The sequence below is a fragment of the Filicampus tigris genome, chromosome 6 (assembly GCF_054856515.1).
Source record: "Filicampus tigris isolate MCC_2025a chromosome 6, RoL_Ftig_1.0, whole genome shotgun sequence".
NCBI classification, from domain to species: domain Eukaryota; kingdom Metazoa; phylum Chordata; class Actinopteri; order Syngnathiformes; family Syngnathidae; genus Filicampus; species Filicampus tigris.
In genome coordinates, this window is record NC_141222.1 from 3,196,890 (window position 1) to 3,212,756 (window position 15,867).

At 41.1% G+C, this 15,867-nt stretch overlaps 1 protein-coding gene across 1 annotated transcript; it reads left to right on the plus strand.

Moving 5' to 3' along the window:
• The first annotated feature begins 453 nt into the window (after window positions 1-453).
• On the plus strand, window positions 454-13,039 carry pold4 (DNA polymerase delta 4, accessory subunit). Its single transcript, XM_086033634.1, has 5 exons — window positions 454-891; window positions 4,665-4,777; window positions 5,491-5,574; window positions 9,662-9,773; window positions 12,694-13,039. The coding sequence occupies exons 2-5, from the start codon at window positions 4,678-4,680 to the stop codon at window positions 12,716-12,718; spliced, it is 321 nt and encodes a 106-aa protein (XP_085889760.1). The 5' UTR covers window positions 454-891; window positions 4,665-4,677; the 3' UTR covers window positions 12,719-13,039.
• Window positions 13,040-15,867: the final 2,828 nt, after the last annotated feature.

The following is a 15,867-nucleotide window of genomic DNA, read 5'->3' on the forward strand; positions in this document are numbered from 1 at the left end:
ATTAGCCACGTTATGGCTCCGCCCCTGCTTTAACCTGCGCCCTCGAACACTAGTGCACTTTGACTACGTGTGTACATCAGTGAAGAATTTTAAAGTGCAAACGTGGGTATTGAGATTGGGCCCAAGTTGAGGATCTGAAAAACACGTGAAAATCACAATTATTAATGTGTATCTGAAAAATATGCACGAAAATCGCTGATGTATTTGTGTTAATAACACAAATCTCTCCTCACATCAATGTGATGCAAGACACACGCACACACACAACGTAATAAAAAAATAAATAAAACAAATATATATTAAAACGTGTGAGGCGCAGTAAACGTTCATTCGAGATCAACCAGAGATAATTTACAAAGAAACTGCAATGTACAAAAACGTTTCCTGTTCTTTTTTAATTTCAATGAATATACATATACGTACTTTAGATGAAACTCACGGCCTGACCGCAGTAGTTGTCAGTCAGCTACGGTTGGGAGACATGCCACCCTGTGAAGTCAGCCGTCACTACGATTGCTTCCGAAGGCCAACTTCAAAATAAAATCTCACTATCCACGTAGCACTACTTGTTTGCTTTTTGTTTTCGTTTTTGTTTTTGTTTTTGTTTTTGAAGTTGATCACTGTGACTCATTGTATAGTAGCCTATGAACAACCGCTGTGGCGGCTAGCTTGACTGGGCTTACTGTACGCTATCGGCTTCATTCGTGGACCGCATACCGGCGAGACAATTATCTTCGTGTTGCTGCGCCGCGACTCCGACAGTCCGTCAAAATTTTACACAAAAGCGTGCGTGGTGCAAAAAACAAAGAAAGAGCGGACATAGGACGGCAACCCTAGAGAAGTGTGCTAAATAAGATAGCTGATCACAGCGTCCCATACTGCAAGTCTAAGGTAGGCAAACCCCAATTGTCTAATATGAATTTAACAAATTATATAGTAGGGAGTCGACAGATAACTCGTTTCCGCCATTGCCGTGAGTCGAGTTTCGTGTGATCACTCCTCTTACAAAAAGTAGTTCTTGGCTTGTTAAAAAAGGTGTTTTCCTCGACCATTTTTAGATCGAGTGGATTCTCTGTTGCCTCGTTTTCGATTTGATGCAGTATTTTCATGCAGTATTTGTTGATGAATGTTATAAGATTGGGAGTTGATTGGGCAGTTGGGATTGCAGCTATATTGTAATAAGAAAAAATTTTTTTTTGAATATCTACACGCCATATGAGTGCTCTAAAAATTAAGATGAGTACCTCAACAGGCTTGCCTTTATTATCTTTTATTCATGGCAGTCCTTATAGCTGCATCTGTCTTGTTGGTGATGTGATTGCTGATCTGATCTCAACTCTATTTGGTAATCATTTAATTCAGTGTTACAGACAATGGATTGATTTTGTCTTGTGAAGTACTATTGCCAAAAGATAGTTATACTTAGGTACTGTATATTAGTGAGGCCTGGCACTTAACTTCATGGTTAGACCATTGCCTCTGTGCAGAAGATGTCCATGACACCACATAATAAATTGATTATGATTGAGCTATTACTGACCATGTAACCATTCACATGGTGTTATTTACAGACAATTTACCAGTGCTGTTGCCTGTGGATAATGGCATTGGAGTGGGGAAAATAGATTGGTCTAAACTGGCCAAGAAAGACCTTTAATAATTATGCCAATCATTCTCCCTGGCTGGAAAATATTAAGACCCCAAGAGATGCTTTACCATGCTAGGATATGAATTGTGGAAATATAGAACACTGCAAGGAATTATGTAGGGCTGTCCCAAACGATTATCTTTCTCCGGATTAATCTATCGATTTTTTTTTTCCGATTAGTCGATTAGTCTAACAATCAATTTTTGGACTAATTCATCAATTTTGGGGTTGATGATTATCCATCCATCCATTATCTGTACCGCTTCTCCTCACAAGGGTCGCGGGGCGTGCTGGAGCCTATCCCAGCTGTCTTTGGGTAGTAGGCGGGGGACACCCTGAACTGGTTGCCAGCCAATCGCAGGGCACACAGAGACAAACATCCGCACTCACAATCACACCTAGGGGCAATTTAGAGTATCCAATCAACTTACCATGCATGTTTTTGGAATGTGGGAGGAAACCGGAGTGCCCGGAGAAAACCCACGCAGGCACGGGGAGAACATGCAAACTCCACACAGGGAGGCCGGAGCCGGGATCGAACCCACGACCTCTGAACTGTGAGGCGGACGTGCTAACCAGTCGACCACCGTGCCGCCCGGGTTGATGATTATTAATTTACAAAACCACTTCTGAACATTTTTTTAATTCTTTGTTTATTAAAGATAAAAACAACGTTTCTCTTTTGGGCACGCATCATGTCATCTTCCAAACCGCTTATCCTATATAGGGTCGCGGGGAGTTGCTGGAGCCTATCCCAGCCGTCAACGGGCGAAGGCAGACTACACCCCGAACTGGTCGCCAGCCAGTCGCAGGGCACACATAGACACTGTCACTGAGCGGGAATCGATCCCAAGCTGCCTGCACACAACTCAGGCGTGTGTACCACTACACTATCAGCGGACGCATCATGACGTGTGAACATGAAAGTATTTCTCTGTCCATGCATTACAGTGAAACAATGTGTGAGCTCTTGTTAAGCAGCCCAAGTATAACTAAAAAATAAATAACTCATAAATAAAGTCCAATGAGGAGCACCCTCCACAAACGCAATGGGCCTCATGCAGGGGCGGAGACAGAATGTGCCTAATGGGTGGGCCTGGAAAAATCAGGGTGGGCCTGAATATTCCCTCACTGAACACAATCCTCCCATCCCTACACATCGTATATTCAAATAAAATGACAAACTGAGTAATATGAAGTTCAGATCTTCTTTAGACAACCACAATTATGCCATTCTTAATATTCAATACAATAAAAAAAACAAACGAAACACAAATTCAAAAACAATTTCATAATTTCTCCAAAAAATGTAAAGTTTATGTTTTTCATGAATCTCACTGGGTTGGCAGTCCCTCAATCTGGGTGGGCCTGTGCACACCCAGGCCCACCCATAGCTCCGCCCCTGGCCTCACGTTCTGGACAACCATTTTAAGGATACTTTGTGTGTGAGTTGAAATGCTCTTTCTGGTGTGCATTCCTATTTTGTTGGGGCGGGGGTTGTGTAACATCAGTTTACTGGTACTGTCACCTTAAAAATAGACAGATAAAGCAGAGCGCATACTGAAATATTATCACAATGATTTTAGCTGCTAGCCACTAACGCCGTATCATACAATGATGGCGTAATTAACTAGCGGGTTGTTAGCGTCCTAAATTAGTGACTGAATATGATTTCGGGATGGTGTTGTGTTGCTGTTGGTGGTGGCAACTATGTCAATTAAAACCGCGATAAGGCAAGCCGAAACATCATACAGAGGTCAAATTAGCCTTTATGCCACCGCGCGGGTCAACTTCAATGTATGTGTGTACTAAGGCTATTGTATTGGCATCAATCACTCAATGTATTACTTGGTAAGCTTTATTTTGAAGTTAGCCTTTGCAAAGGTGGCGTGTTCATTGAGTATGTTTGCAGCATCCTTGATATGTCTGTCTGAATGACGGTGTTGGGACAAGAGGCAGAAGAAAATCCTGTATCATTAATTTGAGGTCTCGTTTCACCCCAAATTGTTGAAATTCTCCCATACATGCGATTTAAGTGATCCATTAGAGTTTTCAACTTCCTCTGCTGATATTATAGTATAGTATTATACTAATCATGTTGCATTAACTCACTGAGTACCAGACATTTTCCCTCTTTTACCCTAACGTTTGGAAAAAAATAGAAGAAAAATATAAATAAATTCCTGGGATTGAATGACTGGACTGTCAATTGTGACTGGAATTTTAAAGTGAACGCGCACATTTTTTTTTTTTTTCACCAACCATTCCGCGGATCGTGCCCGGTCCAAACCGCGGTGCTTGATCCGTACGGATCCCGGATTAACGATGATCCGTTGCACCACTAATGACAGCGTGAAGCTGCTGCTTATGGAGAGAGATTTGTGTCAAAATTATTCTTACAAATACAGATGTGATTTTCACATGATTTTCAGATCCACAAATACATTTGTGATTTTCATGTGTTTTTCAAATTCACCAATATATTTGTGATTTTCACACATTTTTCAGATCCACAAATACATGCGCCATTTTCACATGCGTTTATTATTGTTGTGTGTGTACTTGATTAAACATTTGTAACTATTCACAATTCTACTTGTGAATTGTCAAATGTGTGTTTGTGAATTAGCGGGAATGCCGTCCTTCCTCTCCCTCTGTGGGGAGGCAGTGTTGCTGTCTCTATTGAACCAGAACGAGCCGTCTCCCATTTCTCGTTTAAAAGTTGGCAATTGAAAAACATAAAAAGAGCGTTTTTATGATCTTCTATTATGTGTGTATTTAACACAAGTCAGGAAGCAAAATACGACCGTAATTTGTTCAAATGGTTAAATGACGATTCATTAAGTTGTAAAAGCTAAAATGCTAAGCATTTTTGGATTGAGAGATTTTTTTGGTGAAGCCCATTTGTTGAATATTTTGAATTTGAGGTTTATGGACAATAATGACAAATATACAGGCATTTCTTGTATTGATTTGAAGTTGTCTGAAGACCACTTTTAACATTTGTGTGTTACAGATCAGCCGTCGACATGACTACTAAGAATGGACTTATAACTGATTCATTCAAGGTGGTGAAGAAGGCAAGAAAAGTGGCAAAGCGGGATGACAAGCCTGCTCCTCCACCACAGCGTTCGTATATTTTTCTTTTATGTCTGCTTTTTTCCATCAGGTTAAATGGATATTTTAGAATCTTTTACTAATTTCTTACATTTTCTGTAACTTAGTTCTCAAGAAATTTCAAAGCAGTGGTTCTCGTTGGCTTCATAATGTCAAACTCAGGTATTCCATTTGTGATAGTAGAGCAAGTTGTTCTTAAAAGGACAATGTATAGAATTCAGTGCCATCTAGTGGTCAACTAATAGAATGCAATGACCTAAGATGGAAGGGCGTGCAATTTGAAGCACACGCGCTACGGTGCCTCCCAGAGACCACGTGTCGCAAGCCTACCAATAGTTTCTTCAGCAGAGGTGCAAGCAAAATGTCATCACAAACGACTTTTATTATTAAAAGTGAAGAGAATTTGCAATCTCACTTTTAAAGTAAATTGAGTAAAAGTTGAACAAATACTTTTTTTACTGGCTTCTGATTTCAGAACTAGCCATCCATCAATTTGTTGTGTATACAGTAAGTAGCAATATGAGGCAATCGTACATTTGCATTACATGGGTTCACAGTTATCACGGCCCTTCAAGGTAAAACGCTGCAGCTCGTGTTAAAAATGAGTTTGATACCTCTGCTGTAGGTGTTCATCAACGTGTGGCCAGGGAGTTATTCATTATGTATAAAGATGATCTTCTTGTGATTGAATTCTTTCTGAATTTCCTGTACTGTATATTAAACAGATACTGAAGCTTCAACACGCCAACATGAAGAACAACAGATACTGAGACAGTTTGACCTGGACTGGAGATTTGGGCCCAGTACAGGTAACTGTGTTATATTTATTCATGCTGTAGAATGTGTCGTTTCATAATTATCAAACAGTTGTCGATAAATGTGCAATCCCATGAATTGGTCACATATTAGCAAGTGGGAAAGAGTAGTAAGGTGCAGTGTAAAGCCATCGTTAAATAACGTTTAATTATCAAATGAATAGATTGAGGGTATAATGCCCGCCTTCTACCCTTCTACTTGAGTCAAGATGACTGGCACTATGTGAGTGGTGCACCAAAGTGAAGTTTCTTGGCTCAACTAGTTTTGCCGATGGAGATCAATTGAATTCATATATCCACACGAAACTTTGCCGCACTCTAATGGAACACCTGTGGTAAATCAAACCCTAATTTGATAGTACGTTTGTAGTAACAGACCGAAGAATTAATCTCTTCACCTTGAGTGGAAGTGTTTGCTGTCCCCGCAATGGCTGATGGGCAAATTACTTGCCAAAGCGTCTTGGACACACAGCCGTGGCCAAAGGTTTTGAGAATGACACAAATATTGTTTTTCACAAAGTTTGCTGCTTCAGTATTCTAATCTTTTACTGTTTATGTTACTATGATACGTTGAAATATAATTTCATTTCACAAGTGTCAAAGGTTATTATTGACTATTACATTAAGCTTATGCAAAGATTCACCATTTTCAATGTTGACCCTTCTTTGTCAAGACCTCTCCAATTACCCTTGCATGTTGGAGTTTGACTAAATTTTTGAGGGTTTTTGTTTGTCCACCCGCCTCTTGGGGATTGACCACAAATTCTCAATGGGATTAAGTTTCCTGGCCGTGGACCCAAAATTTCAGTGGTTTGTTCCCTGAGCCACATAGTTACCATTTTTTTCTTTTTGGAAAGGTTCTCCATCATGTTAGAAAAGGTATTGCTCTTCACTAAACTGTTGTTGGACGGTTGGGAGAAGTTGCTCTCCGAGGATGTTTTGGTACCATTCTTTATTCATGGCTGCGTTCTTAGGCAAAAATGGTGAGTGAACCCAGTCCCTGGGCTGAGATGCAACTGGCTCGGTACCAGTTTTTTGAAAACACCGGTATTAAAAATAAAAAGAAAAGAAAAAACACGCAGCTCACCAACTTAACTCATAACTCATTCACTGCCAGACATTTTCAGACCCTCTTTTACCCTAACGCAGGGGTAGGGAACTCCGGTTCCTCGAGAGCCATATCCTGCCTGTTTTGGATCTCTCCCTACTACAACACACCTGACTCAAAAACGGGCAGGATATGGCTCTCGAGGAACCGAGATGTTTGAAAAAATTAAAAAGAATAGATAAATAAATTCCGGGGATTGAATGGCTGGACTGTAAAAAGACAAATGCATTTGTCAATGGCAGTGTTTGAGTTAAAGGCAAGTATACATAAGCGCAATGGTGCCTGATGTGAAGTCTTGCGCAGATGCCTTTTGATTGCTTGATCAGTTGTAATGCCTGACATTAGGTTGAGGTCGAGCGTGTCAAGTGTCCCGTATGATCTCTTCAAATTCCATTCACCATCCACCAATTCACCATGTCGCAGCATTCAGTGATTAATTGCACAGTCACACCCATAAAGGATTTCTGATCCTCTGCTTGTCCATAAATTAGTGGTGCATGAGTCGAATGCTTTTCCCCTCAATTGCCTCATTATAACTTCTTTGACACTTTTGTACAGAGCAGGGATTTTACTGCACTTGAAGTGATTTTTAGAGGCTGTACCTACGATTGAGGTTTGCGACAAACTGCTGGAATCCAGGTTTTTCAACCGAGTCGATGGGTATTTGAGCCATACAAATGTATTCTGCTAGTAGCCGGTTCAGTTTTTGTGCCTTTTGAGCCCCAGGTGCCACAGGTGGGCGAGGAGGGGAAGCCAACCTGGGCGTCTTATAGCCTTGCTGTAGAACATGCGCACCAGACGTGCGCTCGCTCGCAGGAACCCTGTTGCTGGGGAGCAAACCGCAGGCCGGAGGAGCCATTAGCCCCAACGCCGGTGCTACAACTTAATTGGTTCTTTGTTTGGTAGCCTGTACAATTCTCACCCCTTCTTTTGCCCCATCTTATTGTGGCGTTTCCTCAAATTAGTGACAAGTTTTTGTTTGTTATTTTTTTATTTATTTCGTCGATTCATCCAAATGACCCTGCCAAAATGGCATTGCTTGTTTTTGGCGCAGGGCATTGTGGGATGCGTGACGGCAACGCCCAGAGCGCTATCGTGTTTTGTACGTTTTTCTACTTTATTACTTTTTACGTACTAATTTGCTAATTTGTGTAATAGTTATCTTGCAGGAAAAAAAGCCAACGATGAGTCTGCTAGGCTTGTGAAAAATATCGATACTTCTGTACTTACTCGATACTAAACATTTTGAACGGATACAATACTAGCTTGCTGTGGCATCGATATTACCGATACCAATCCACTGACTTCGATACCAACAGCGCTTTGCCAACGTCTGCTCCTAATGGTCTGCTGCTCCCGCACGCACTGCCGAAGCCTGCCCCGTGCGCCCCTCCCTCCCTGCTCTGCCGAGTGCTTGTCAACTCCCTAGTTAGCCGCGCGCATGAGTTACAAACAAAGTACGACCGATTAAAAAAAACTGTGCGCCCTGGGCTCCTGCAGCCGAAGCTGTGTCGCGATAGCACGGAAGCTCGCCCCCACTCGAGCTGCCTTGTTCCTTTCGGTCAGCCCCTCCGCTCACTTCGTACCGGCTGGCAAGCGCGGGCCGCGGCGTCGGCTTCTCTGAGCGTGCGTCCGGCCCTTCCCACGCATGTCCACAGCTGCCGTCGCGGTGGCAGCGGTCGCCCATCGCGGGGTCGCTGATCCTGCTCGGGCCGGGCCGGCTGGCTGATTTGGCCGACGCCGAGCCATAGAATGACGCGTTGTAGCTCATGGCCCAAAGTCCGAATCGGCTAATGAACCAACAAGTTCAAAACTCAAATGCACATGTCCAGCTAATATTTCGTTTATAGCATACGCAGCTGCAGCATATACAGAAACACTGTACATACATATGCATCATATGTTTACATAGACTGCTTGGATTAGATAGACTTCCTTGCTTGCCCATAAAATGCAGTGTTGTGTTTGTCGTATATATTTTCTTTCTAAAGCAAGACAAGGTTAGCCAAGTGTTCAGTAGCATGTTTTCAGTAACAGCTGCCTTATTGTATTGTCTTGAACTTCTCAAAAATAGGGCTCTTGTGAAAAATAATACTAGATTATAATGCAAAAAAATGTATTAAAATAAATACTGGTTAAAAACAGCCCTTTGAGTAACCCATGTTAATGTTCACAAATAGTAAAACGTTCATGAAATTGAAGAACAGAGATGTTCATGTGATTTGTCCAAAAATAAATCCTTCTATTTTTTTTTTTTTGTTAAGAATCGGAATTGTGAATCGTTAGGAACCAGAATCGAATCAAAACATCGGAACCGGAATCGTCCAAATTCAAATGATGCCCAACCCTACCTGCTACTGTTCTGGATAGCCAATAACTGAAAGTATTTAAATTTATTTTATTTTATTTTTTTATTATTACTATTATTATTATCTGTGACTTGTTGGTTTGCCTTGATAGATAAACGTGGGTCTAGATACTCAGACAACGTACACATTTTGTTGTCAATTTATGTTACTGTAAGTGATGGCACTACACCAGGCTCAGACAACTTAAAATGTGTTCCAGGCATTGACTGTACAGAGGGTTGTCGAAATTAAATACTGAAGGTGTACTATTTCTTTCCACTACCTCTTAAAAAAAACTATTGTATTAATGATCATTTAAGTTTTCGGCGATTAAAAAAAAAAAGTTTTACAGTTAAAAAAAAAAAAAAAAAAAAGCCTGTGCTTTAATTTGTTCCGTGTGGTATCGAAATGGTATCGAGTATCGATACTGAACTGGGTATCGGTATCGAAGTTGAAATTCTAGTATCGTGACAAGCCTAGAGTAATGGAAGACTCATTTAGCAGACCACTCGCTTTCTCTCAGAATGTAAAAATGTAATAAAAACTTGCGTTGCATCCTGATATGCTAAGGATTCTTTTTTTTTTTTTTTTTTTTTTTAATGACCATACATTTTTCCTTCCCTAGGTATTAGCAGGCTTCAAAGATGGGACAGGGCGAAGCTTCATGGTTTGAATCCACCTGAGGACGTCCGAGATTTGCTGCTGTTGAAACAAACTGATCAAGCGTACAAGCTGAGGTGAAAAATACAGTATTTGTTCATTTGTGCATCCTGCTAAACACTTGGCACATGAACAGATGTTTTTATTTATTCTATTTTTTTTTTTAACAGCATATAAAAGACGAGAGGTGGAAGCGTCAGTAGATTTTGCCGGTCCGTCATTCGTCATTTGTTAGGGGCCTGGGTAGACATGGGAGACTTGAGTCATATGACTTGACTCGACGTCAGGCTCGACTTGTTATTTTTAGGACTTGCGACTTGCTTGCCAAAAACATGGGAATGACTTAGCTTGGTTTGGGACTTAAAGGCTAGGTTCACACCGCAGGTCTTAATGCTCAATTCAGATTTTTTGAAAAAAAATCTGATTTTTTTTTTTTTTGTGTAAGCGTTCATATTACATTATAAATGCGACCTCGGTCTTGTCTGCACTCTGCTGCATGAACACATGCGTCACTAAAGAGGCCCACATGCGCAGAGGAAGAGACGGTCTACGTCATTCCCGACGTGTTTGCGGAACTAAATATTGTCCAGCGTGTCGGGGCATTTACAGTATACCGTGAGGCGATTAGCTTAGGAGACAGAAATAAATACAGTATTTGGGGAAAATCACGAGACGACGCTTTAATATCTAATTTCATGGAGACATCACTAACGATGACGTCATGTCATAGCCGTGCGCAAAAAATGAATCGATCTGAGCCGTGGTTGAATTACGCTCGCCATAAATGTCCACTTTATGTTTCAAGTGGGATTAAAATACAGTAAAATATAAAGTCAATAGTGTTACTCAAAACAACTTTGCAGATTCGATCACCCTGCTGCCAGCACTGTAATTCCGCCTGCGCGGAGCGCATTTTGGGCCCAGTTTGCAAAGAAAAATTATGCTGTTTTTGACAGTCGAAACCGAAGCAAAAACTCATGAAACTTTGAACACACACCAGACTAAACACATTTACATTTTATAGGGTTATTGTCCTATGTGTAAGTACCCCAATGTGGCCAGGGTTGTGAGGGCCGTTTTAGCTGCTTGCAGCTCTGGTTTTAAATGTGATGCCTATAACACCTTCCAAAAAAGCAAACAGGGGCAACAAAAGACTGGGAAAGCTGAAGAATGCTCAAAATACACCTGTTTGGAACATTCCACAGATGAACAGGTTAATTGGGAGTGTCTTGATTGGGTATAAAAGGAGTATTCCCGAAAGGATCAGCTGTTCAAAAGAATGGGGAGAGGTTCACCACTTTGTGAACAACTGCATGAGCAAATAGTCCCAACAGTTTAAGAACAACATTTCTCACCGTACACCTGCAAGGGATTTCATCATCAACATCCATGATATCATCAAAAGATTCAGAGAATCTGGCAAAATTGCTGCACATAAACGGCAAGGGTGAAAACAAACATTGAGTGCACGTGACATTCAATCCCTGAGGCGGCACAGCATGAAATACCGACATAATTGTGTAAAGCCCCTATCCCACTGAGCGGCGAAAAATTGCAAGTGTTTTCGAAGGCAACGAATGTTGCGTTCACCTCAGAGTTCGTCAAGGTTCGTTCGATGACGCAAATGTTCACAGGACGTTCACCTGATGTTCACCAACGGTTTTAGTGATTTGTGAACATGTTCAAAATTCCCTTGCGACAAGAAAAGTACAGGCAAACATCTGCGACCGTTTGCAACCTTGAACAAACCCTGACGAACTGTCGGGAACGCACATTTTTCTACCTTCGCCATTAGTCGCAATTGTTCGCCCCTCATTGGGGTAGGGGGTTAAAAGATATTGGCACGTGGGCTCAGGAAGATTTCAGAAAACAATTGTCAGTTAACATAGTTTGTCACTGCAAATACAAGTTAAATCAGCTAACAACTACGTACAAACACGGTTGATATCAACGCCCAGAAATGCCGCCGGCTTCTCTGGGCCTGAGCTCATCTGAGATGGACTGACGTAAAGTGGAAAAGTGCGCTGTGGTCTGACGAGTCCACATTTCATATTGTTTGTGGAAGTCATGGACGCCATGTCCTTTGGGGCAAACAGGAAAAGGAAAATAAGGATTTTGATAAGCCCAAATTTCAAAAGCCAGCATCTGTGATAGTCTGGGGGTATGTTCGTCCACATGGCGTGGGTAACCTGCGCATCTGTAAAGGCACCACTGATGCTGAAAGGTACATACAGGTTTCAGAGCAACACAAGCTATCATCCAAGCAATGTTTTTCAGGGAGTCTCTGCTTATTTTAGCAAAACAATGTCAAGATACATTCTGCACGATTTTAACAGCGTGGCTTCGTATTAAGAGTACTGAACTGGTCTGTGCAGTCCAGACCTGTCTTACGCATTATGAAGCGCAAAATATCACAACGGAGACCCTAGCTACTGAAGTTGTAAATCACGCAGGAGGAGAAAGAATTCCACTGACAAAGCTTCAACAATTAGTGTCCTCAGTTCACAAATGCGTATTTGTGTTGTTGAAATTAAAGGTGATGCAACACAATGGTAAACATGCCCCTGTTCCAGCTTTTTTTGGAACGTGTTGCAGGCATCAAATTCTAAGTGAATATTTGGAAAAACTATGTTTATCAGTTAGAACATTAAATATCTTATCTTTATTGTGTATGCAATTGACTATAGGTTGAAAAGGATTTGCAAATCATTGCATTATGTTTTTATTTTCGCAATGCTCCAACTTCATTTGAATTGGTGTTTGTACATAGTTTTTAGCCTTTTATCGATTTCAGCAATTATCTTCTAACATGTACATTAAAATGTATTTAGAAACAAATCTCTGAATTCACTTTACAAAGTCTTTAACATTTGATTTAATCAGCATTGTTTGCCAGCATTAACCAGATCTTTAAATATGTTTATCAGGATAAATATTTTTAGACAGGTTCTTGAGGATTCACACCTCTTAATTGCAAATATTGTATTTGTTTTTCAGTTTATGGAGCGAATATCCTCTGTGATGATGAATCAAGACGAAGAAAACTGGAGCGTCAAGGAATGCTCAAGTTTTATGTTTATGCCACATACTGTATAGTTACATACACTACTGGCCACAACTTTAGGTAAGCCCCAACTTGCACAGCTTAACGAGCTTGGTAATGGAAATTTACCACAATGCTGAATTTTATTCGATACTACTTCGTCTTTGGTCTTGGTGAAGTAGCATGTGGGCCGTCACCATAGACCATTCCTGCACACGACTGTCATTGTAACTTTTGGGAATAGACTAGAGCATATTTACCACCACAAGTTCAATTAAAAGATCTGAGTTGTAGTTGTTATTTAACCTATCAAATCATTTTTACTCAACGATACATGAATGCAGTTCATTATTATTAGCAAACATGAACAAGCAATGAGAGTGGACTCCATGGTTGAAAGCCTCCTTGGAAGTGGCGTTACTGACTTCTGGAAGGAGGTGAGAGCTCTGAACAGAGGCGGCACATCGTTTCTTTGTACCCTAGAATGAGTCTCACATGCTGAAAACATAGCTGCTCTGTGTAGGTAACTTTATTCTGAGCTTTCTGTGTTAAAAGTGGCCTCTACAAAATGCACACTATTGCAAACAGTGACACAGTGGAAATCACAGACAATGAGGTGTATTGAGCCATTACACAGCTAGCTGGCAATAAAGCCAGTGACATTGACCAGCTCATTGCAGAGCCCCCCAAATATACAAGCAAGAGGATTTTTGCCCTTTTGGCAATCTGTTTTACTGGCTTTATATACCACGGGCTGTTGCTGCACGCCATGTTGTCTGTTACTTTGGTCCCTGTCATCAAGGACAAAGCAGGAAAGAAGCTTGGATAATGACAGCCTAAAGGGAATGGTCGATATGGCAGAACTCCTTGTCACGGCTCAGCTTCAGAAAACAAGTTGGCTGCGATTGGTCGTTAACAGAACCCTGAGCAATTGTGATGTCATTTTCAGTCGACAGAAGTGACAAAATGGCCGCCCCCAGAGATGGCTAAAAAGGGGGCTGCTTAAAAGACACTTGGATGATCTTAACATTGGCACTTATATAAAAGGTTTGCATGTAAAAATGACATCAGTACTAAAATGCCCCCCTCAAAAGACTCTGTAGTGATTTCAGGGCTTTTTTTGTGATTAGATTTACAACAAATTGGCCCGCCCCCTTTTGGAGCTCGGCTTGTTATTTTTTCGGTCTCAGCAGTCTACGTCCCAGGAGGGAGGCAAGCGTGGTAATATTACTCGCTTTGTCAGTTCTGTTGTCTAAAACGGCGACCGATCGCCACCAAAATGCAAATGCACATTACTACTCTTCAACATGTGAAAGTATAAAAGTGTTCTGCACAGTAGTTTGGATTTATTGACATAAAACGTGAGCTCATCATGATCACCTCACAAGAAATCAAAAATACCGTGACGATCACTTCTCCACTTACACAGGCTGAAGTGGACAAGAGCATGAATGCGCACACGAACCCCGACTGGTTATATTTCGGACATTTAGCTATGCTAAACACGTGTCAACTCTCAGGAGGCAGACGGCGACTGGCAGCGGGCAAGCAATCAGGCAAGCATGGATCTTTATCCATTAACTACTTCCAGGAAAAGAGACCTAATATTAGGCCAAAATGTTGAGTAAAACTCATAGAAAGTCCATCCATTCTTTGGGTCTTCTTTAATGGAAATGTCGTAATTGCAGTTTCGATCTCCTCACTTGTGATAACTTTGCCCATATCTTCTTTTTGTTGTTTTGCTAAGCATTTTAGATTAACAGACTCAAGAAATGATCCTGGGCCCTCACCTTTAACTTCTGATGTACATAAATGTTGATAAAACTCCTTAAATTTTGTATTGATTATATCATTATTGGGGTAAATATCATCTGATTCCGTTTTTTTTTTAAATATAGAGATTTTGTAACCTTTTTGTTAATTGAAGCCAGGTGCTTTCCTAATTTATTAACTGAAATTTAAGTTTGTTAGAATTGTATTTAATATCTTTAGCCTTTTCCAACAACATCATATCTATTTCCATTTTCTTCTCTTGTAATTTAGTTATTATTATTTGGTCCCCATTTTTATGTTTTATTTCCATTTCACTTCCATCCATCCATCCATTATCTATAGCGCTTATCCTCACAAGGGTCGCGGGGTTGCTAGAGCCTATCCCAGCTGTCATCGGGCAATAGGCGGGGTACACCCTGAACTGGTTGCCAGCCAATCGCAGAGACATACAAACAACCACACTCACAATCACAATCACATTTAGAGTGATTAAATAACCTACCATGCATGTTTTGGGAATGTGGGAGGAAACCGGAGTACCCGGAGAAAACCCACGCAGGCACGGGGAGAACATGCAAACTCCACACAGGAAGGCCGTGGTCGGAATCGAACCCACGACCTCTGAGCTGTGAGGCGTACGTGCTAACCAGTCGACCATGCCGCCCTCCATTTCACTTATTTCTTGTTTTACTTTAGCCAAATCTCGGTCCGGGTCGCTGATAGTGTAGTGGAACACACGCCTGAGTTGTGTGCGGGTAGTGTGGGATCGGTTCCCGCTCAGTGACGGTGTCTGTATGTGCTCTGAGACTGGCTGGTGACCAGTTCAGATTGTAGTCAGTTGGGATAGGCGACAGCACCTCCCCACAACCCTGTACGGGATAAGCGGTGTGGAAGATGACACATGACACACAAATCTCGGTCCAATCTATGCTTCCTTTCTGCTGCAAAGGCTCTCATTACTCCTCTAATATAAGCTTTAAAGACGTCCCATATAATACAAATATCTGGTTATCTTGAGGGTCAACTTGCTGCACATTAGTCAGCATGAACATATTAAATTGTTCTCTTATATAATCTAGGAATTCCTTGTCCATTAAATATTTTCTATTCATTACCAGGATCTATTTATCCGTGTATTTTCTATTGGAGACATGGTGCAAGAGACAAGAGCATGGTCGGATATTATAATGTTAATTTCACACGATAAACAATAATTAATTACCCCTTGAGACACAAAAAGATACTTCAATTTACTAGAACTCTTTTGAGAATATGAATAATATGTTTAATCTTTTGAATTTGGATGCAATGTTCTCCATATATCTTGAAGAGCATTTACATAAAGACATTTTGCT

Excerpts from the sequence above, each read along its gene's own strand:
- pold4 (XM_086033634.1), top strand. The coding sequence starts at position 4,678 with ATGACTACTAAGAATGGACTTATAACTGATTCATTCAAGGTGGTGAAG. Across the intron at positions 5,575-9,661 it reads GAGATTTGGGCCCAGTACAG|GTATTAGCAGGCTTCAAAGA; the intron begins GTAACTGTGTTA and ends TTCCTTCCCTAG. Across the intron at positions 9,774-12,693 it reads GATCAAGCGTACAAGCTGAG|TTTATGGAGCGAATATCCTC; the intron begins GTGAAAAATACA and ends TTTGTTTTTCAG.